Source organism: Dendrobates tinctorius, unplaced genomic scaffold (genome assembly GCF_039654945.1).
Source record: "Dendrobates tinctorius isolate UK_male_01 unplaced genomic scaffold, ASM3965494v1 ptg000022l, whole genome shotgun sequence".
In the NCBI taxonomy this organism is placed as follows: Eukaryota; Metazoa; Chordata; class Amphibia; order Anura; family Dendrobatidae; genus Dendrobates; species Dendrobates tinctorius.
In genome coordinates, this window is record NW_027361690.1 from 79,018,968 (window position 1) to 79,024,967 (window position 6,000).

Sequence of the window (6,000 nt, forward strand, 5' to 3'; positions counted from 1 at the left end):
GCCACTTGGGAAAGTTTGAGAATTTCAACATGGCTCTTTATTTCAAAAGGATTTTGTAAGAATCCAGTGATAACTTATCTATAGAGTAGTTAATAGATTACTGATAGCTAGTGGTTTGTGCTCAAGGACCACCAACAATCCCAATAACAATGTTCTGTATCTCGAGAAGAGGGGTTCTGCATAGTCCCTTCTTGAATTGAGTAGCACTCCATTCATTGTCTACGGGACTCCTTAAAAAAAGCCAGAACCTGAATTTGGCTCCCATTGATGGACACGTGCTTTCCCTACCTTTATCATAGCCTGGGATTGTTTATGACTTTGATGAAATCAATGCTAAAAAGATCTATAAATGATAACAACTATAAAAAGTCAACATACATTTTAGTATACTTATGCTTTTAATAGCACCACCAAATTATGCTGATATCGTGTCAGAGGAAGAACTTGCCGGGAGAACTCCTGTATACTATGACCAAAGTGACTTAATTGAAGGACTTCACTTTCCATCATTTACAGTGATCCAGGAATTCAGGTTCCAACCACCACCTTCATATTCCCAGGTAAAATTGACCACGCAGGAAGAAAAATGTAATTGGAAAATATTTAGGTCACTAGTTAGTATGTGAAATTATATCACAGAAAAAAAATCTATTCCACACTATAACAAATTATAAGCTAAAAAATAGCATGAAAGGTATTAAGAAGACTACGACTGGCGAGTATGTTACTACACTAATTACAGTCATGTGCATGATGGCTAGCACAGGAGAGAAAGAAAAATTCACTGGAGTGGTCATTTTTAAAAGGAAACTGTCAGCAAAAAAAAGAAATATTTACCTGCAGCCATAGTGATATACCGCATATAAATACAGTTTTACAGGGAGTCTGTCAGCATAGAATGGCTATTCAAACCAAGTACAAGCACTGGGTGCACTCTTGTTGGGGCCAGACATTTAAGTACACCTTACCACCTATCCAATTTCTCCTGATACCCTTGGGAAAATAAAGAATTGGGAGCGAAAAGATCATTTTTCTGAAAAAAATAGGATTTTTTATTTTTATGGCTCTACATTATAAACTTCTATGAAGCACTTGGGGGTTCAAAGTGCTCACCACACATCTAGATAAGTTCCTTAGGGGGTCAACTTTCTAAAATGGTGTCACTTAAGGGAAGTTTCCACTGTTTAGGCACATCAGGGGCTCTCCAAATGCGACATGGCGTCCGATCTCAATTCCAGCCAATTTTGCATTGAAAAGTCAAACAGCGCGCCTTCCCTTCCGAGCTCTGCCATGCGCCCAAACAGTGGTTTACTTGCATACATAAGGTATCAGCGTACTCAGGACAATTTGTATAACAACTTTTGTGGGCCAATTTCTCCTGTTACCCTTGGTAAAATAAAACAAATTGGATCTGAAATAAATTGTTTGTGAAAAAAGTTAAATGTTCATTTTTGTAAACACTGCAAAAATTCCTGTGAAGCACCTGAAGAGTTAATAAACTTCTTTAATGTGATTTTGAGCACCTTCAGGGGTGCAGTTTTTAGAATGGTGCTACTTTTGGGTATTTTCTATCATATAGACCCCTTAAAGTGACTTCAAATGTGATGTGGTCCCTAAAAAAAAAATGGTGTTGTAAAAATGAGAAATTGCTGGTCAGATTTATAACTTCCTAACATAAAAAAATTTTGGTTCCAAAATTGTGCTGGTGTAAAGTAAACATGTGGGAAATGTTATTTATTAACTATTTTGTGAGACATATTTCTTTGTTATAAGGGCATGAAAATTCAAAGTTGGAAAATTCCGACATTTTCAAAATTTTTGCCAAATTTCCATTTTTTCACAAATAAATGCAAGTCATATCAAATAAATTTTACCACTATCATGAAATACAATATGTCATGAGAAAACAGTGTCAGAATCACCAGGATCTATGGAAGCATTCCAGAGTTATTACCTCATAAAGGGACAGTGGCGAAATTGTAAAAATTGGCCCGGTCATGAACGTGCAAACCACCCTTTGGGGTAAAGGGGTTAAAGCAAGATTTTATTACTTACTAGTACAGAATGAGATCCATGAGACACATGTCCAACATACTTTCTGTAAGATTTCATTAGACTAACCAAGATGCTCTTTTAGAGGGGAATGAGTATATATTTTTATGGATAGACTAACAATTTCTCATTGCCATTGCTCAATGAAATAAGGCTCACAAGTCTCCTGTGGTCTCACAATGAGGAGCTGCTTGAATGTAGAGGTAATCGAGCATTTGCCTTGCACCTCTGTTGAAACAGCTTCTTTTGATATTGTACCAACTCACTCGGGAAAATTTGTAACACACTAAAAACTGCAATTGACCCTGACTATTCCTGTACAGACAAGAGATCCTGACTCTGCAGTCCCTAGTGGTTCCTGTGTAAGCTGAGATAGCGCTAACCACAGACTAGACTATGGTAACTCGGTCCTATCCTTCCTGAAAGTCTGTTGAGCGCTTCACATTCCTCCTAAAGAACTGAAGGGCTGAGCAATGTGCAAATTACCTACAAATGGGAAAGTGTGCTGAAATAGAAAAAGAGCCCAAAGTGAGTAAAACAAACCACAAAAAAATAAAAAATAAAAGATTAAGTATGTACTTTTAAAGTATGTGCTGCCTACTTCCTTAAAAGAAACAGAAGATAGGTGCAAGGTAAAGAACATAAACAGCAATTTCTAGATACAGATGTGCATAAAAACAACCTTTAATGAAGCCTAAATAGTAGACAAAACAACCCCATAAACAACAAGCAACTGTGTCACCTATTACACCCTACTATGGGGTACTGATATGAAAGCTGCCTAACAACGGAGGTTGGCACCCTAAACATAATCGAGATTGGCGCCCCCGTTCCATGATGGCTGAACCCTAAAACTCCTAAATAGCCCTGAATATGTGCCACATTTGGTCAACCAGTTATTCAGAAAAGCAGTGTATAGGGGTTGCCAGATAGGAAGCTCAATAGACAACAAAGAGAAAAAGTGCAAAAATAGTGCAAAAAAGACAAGACATAAAGTGACAAGTGCATTGGAGTATCTCACTATCTATCCCCTATAACCGTATGCCTTCCTGTCAGCGGAGGTTGGCATCCTACTGGTCAGTGGAATGGCGCCCCCGCTCCACGACGGCTCAACCTGGGAATACCCTGATATGGCTACACATTCACCACTGGGTGGCACAAATAAGCATATGGAAGGAGAAAAAAAAACAAATGATCCATTAAAACATTAGTATCAATATAACCAACATTATTGATAACAAATAGTGGGATACTCAGATTTTTTGATGTAAGATAGGCAAAAACCTCAACGCGTTTCTCCCAACAGGATCATCAGGAGGTGGATAGATAGATATTATGTGGAAAAAATAGTCAAACAGCCCCTATATATATAGTCATGATAGGATAATGAACAGGGCCCACTTGCTGTGCACTAAAGAGGGTCCACCTCTCACACACCTGTATGCCTAATAAAATCATTCATGACCAACTCCGTTTCATATTGGATAACCAAATATCAAATGCTGCCATATGCCCCGCATTACACACACCTGTGCCTCCTCTCCTGCACAATGAGCCGGCGTGCACTCCACATGCCGCAATGTAAATGGCGTGCGTTCCACAGGGCTCATAATCCTTCCTGCTCTGGGCAGCGCATGCGCGGTATAGATGAAAGAGGGAGCGCAAGGACAAAAACATCATGACAGAAGATACCGCCCTGTCATGGCAATGCCCTGGCGTGCGTTCCACTGACACTTCCTGTTCAGGATGGCACATGCGCAGTGTGGGGGAAAGAATGAGCTCAAGAGATAGACCATACATTATGTTGAAACATGCGGCGCTGTCATGACAACACTTAAATTTAATGCAGACATCAACCTGCGCCTGCCACTAAACGTGCATTAACATAACAAGAGGGACGTCATATTGAGATGGACTTCATGTTCCTCCCCTAATGAATATATTCCTCTTCCCAACCAAAAACCTGCATAGGCAGGATGACAAAGTGCAGCACTAGGCAGCAAACACCTCCCATTACCAGCATGTTCAAGCCCCATCAGGGACACAACAGAGGCGGTGCCATACACCAAAACTAACCCTGTTTATTGTAGATGGTTAGAAAAAGGGAATACACAATGAATAAATAGACCTCGCCGCTGTTAAAAACAAATCACTACCCTTTTGATGACTAAACATATCATACTAACGTATACATGTGCAATGGCAAGGGAGGAAGGGAAAAAGGGGATGCAAAAACCATTATCAACATCAAAGGTATAAATTGATATAAAAAAAAATCAATTTGAATAAGAATATTGCACAATAATTCATGCCCCCCCCCCCACATCAATGGGAGGAAAAATGGTCTAGCATAGCATGGCCAAAAGATTCTAACGCCTATAGGAAACAAGCATAAGATAAGCTTTCATTGAGGCCACTCGGCACCATGGACTCCAAACGATGAATCTAGGCGCATTCTCTCTGCAACAATAACTTATCAAGATTACTCCCCCCTGGGATTCCTTTTTACCACCTCAATGATACAAAACTGGACTTCTATTTTACCACCATGTGTCTCATGCATATGTTTTGCCAGGGGGGTATCTCGATTATGCCTGATATCCCCAGCACAGGCTCAAAGGTTCAAACCCATATGCATGACACTTGAATGTTACCCTTAGTGGTAGGGAACCCAGTAAGCATTTATCACCTATGCTGTGATTACATGATAAATGTGCATTGTGTGAAAGATCCCTCTAAGTTTATATAGTTTCTGTATAGCACAATCTTATATTGTTTTTCATAATTTTTGTTTTACATTTTGTCTACACAGGTGGATCCTTATCCCGAAAACAACACTGGATAAGAAACCATTGCCTCATTCATCCTAAAGGGACAAAGCCATCATTATAAATCATTTTACCAATACTTTCATAGTTCCTTGTTCAACAAGTGTTGATTATTTTAAAGATGTAGCAGGAGTAAAACAAAACTGTGAGGCACACTATGGATTAAACATGCTATAGAGCCCCTGCACAATGTACTTTTTATTGGAACTGATACATTTGGCAAAATGAATGAACAAATATTTAGTGAAAACTATATAGTTATAAAATGAATGCAGATCGGTTGCAAAAGTACAGCAGAATGGGTCTCCACTTCCGAAATCCTACACATTACATATTAGGCAGCACAAGATGCAATGCTTATCAGGGAAAATACAGTGTTCAGTGTCTGACCTGCCGAGCAGCAAAAAAAGGAAAATTATGCAATTTGTCTACAATGTCTTTTTGTAGATACAGTGGAGACTGTAATTTTCAAAATCTATTGTCGGATTTCATAATACAAACTCTCTCTGAATAGTTGCATAGTCCTTTTTGAAATGCTCTCCATTCACCCTGCCTGCCTGACAGCTGCAGATTGCACTGAGCAGAGTGATATGTCAGTAGAAGAGCTGTCAATCACGCTAAGTGGGCAGATATTAAGTTAACTTTCAAAAAATTATTATACAGCCATTGTGACATGGAGTTTCAAAGTAAATACACCAGCCTCTTCAAATCTAAAGACCTAGTTAATAATCTGTGCTGTGTGTATTGTGAAATCTGTTGACAGATCTACTTTAACCTTTTCCGAACATTTGCCTTAAAATGTAGAGTGCATGTTGGGTGCACTTGTATCGAGCGGACACAGGAACTAAGCCCACACAATACATGATGGGAGCTGACTTTTTTTATGTAGCTGGCACCGGCTCTATCAGCAGCAATCGGAACTCGCTCTAATTGTTGCTATTTAATGGATCAGCCATGGGTCTCCTGTCACAAATTCAACATTTTCTGTATGCCTATGATGCTGCCGAATTGACTTCAGGAGACCCACATCCGTTCTTGGACCGCTAAAAACAGATATGTGGAAATAGCAGTGGCCTAACTCAAAAGCTTGAGGGCCCCAAAGCAAAATCTCCAATGGGGC

The 6,000-nt window shown here is 39.4% G+C and overlaps 1 protein-coding gene across 1 annotated transcript in view; it reads left to right on the forward strand.

Annotated features, from left to right (window-relative positions):
- The window catches only part of ARRDC4 (arrestin domain containing 4), a 174,479-nt gene extending 169,409 nt beyond the window's left edge, over positions 1-5,070 (forward strand). Inside the window, exons 7-8 of the mRNA XM_073568770.1 lie at positions 406-560; positions 4,865-5,070. Of these exons, the coding sequence (XP_073424871.1) occupies positions 406-560; positions 4,865-4,897 (188 nt within the window). The 3' untranslated portion in view covers positions 4,898-5,070. The remainder of the gene's footprint in view (positions 1-405; positions 561-4,864) is intronic.
- Positions 5,071-6,000: the final 930 nt, after the last annotated feature.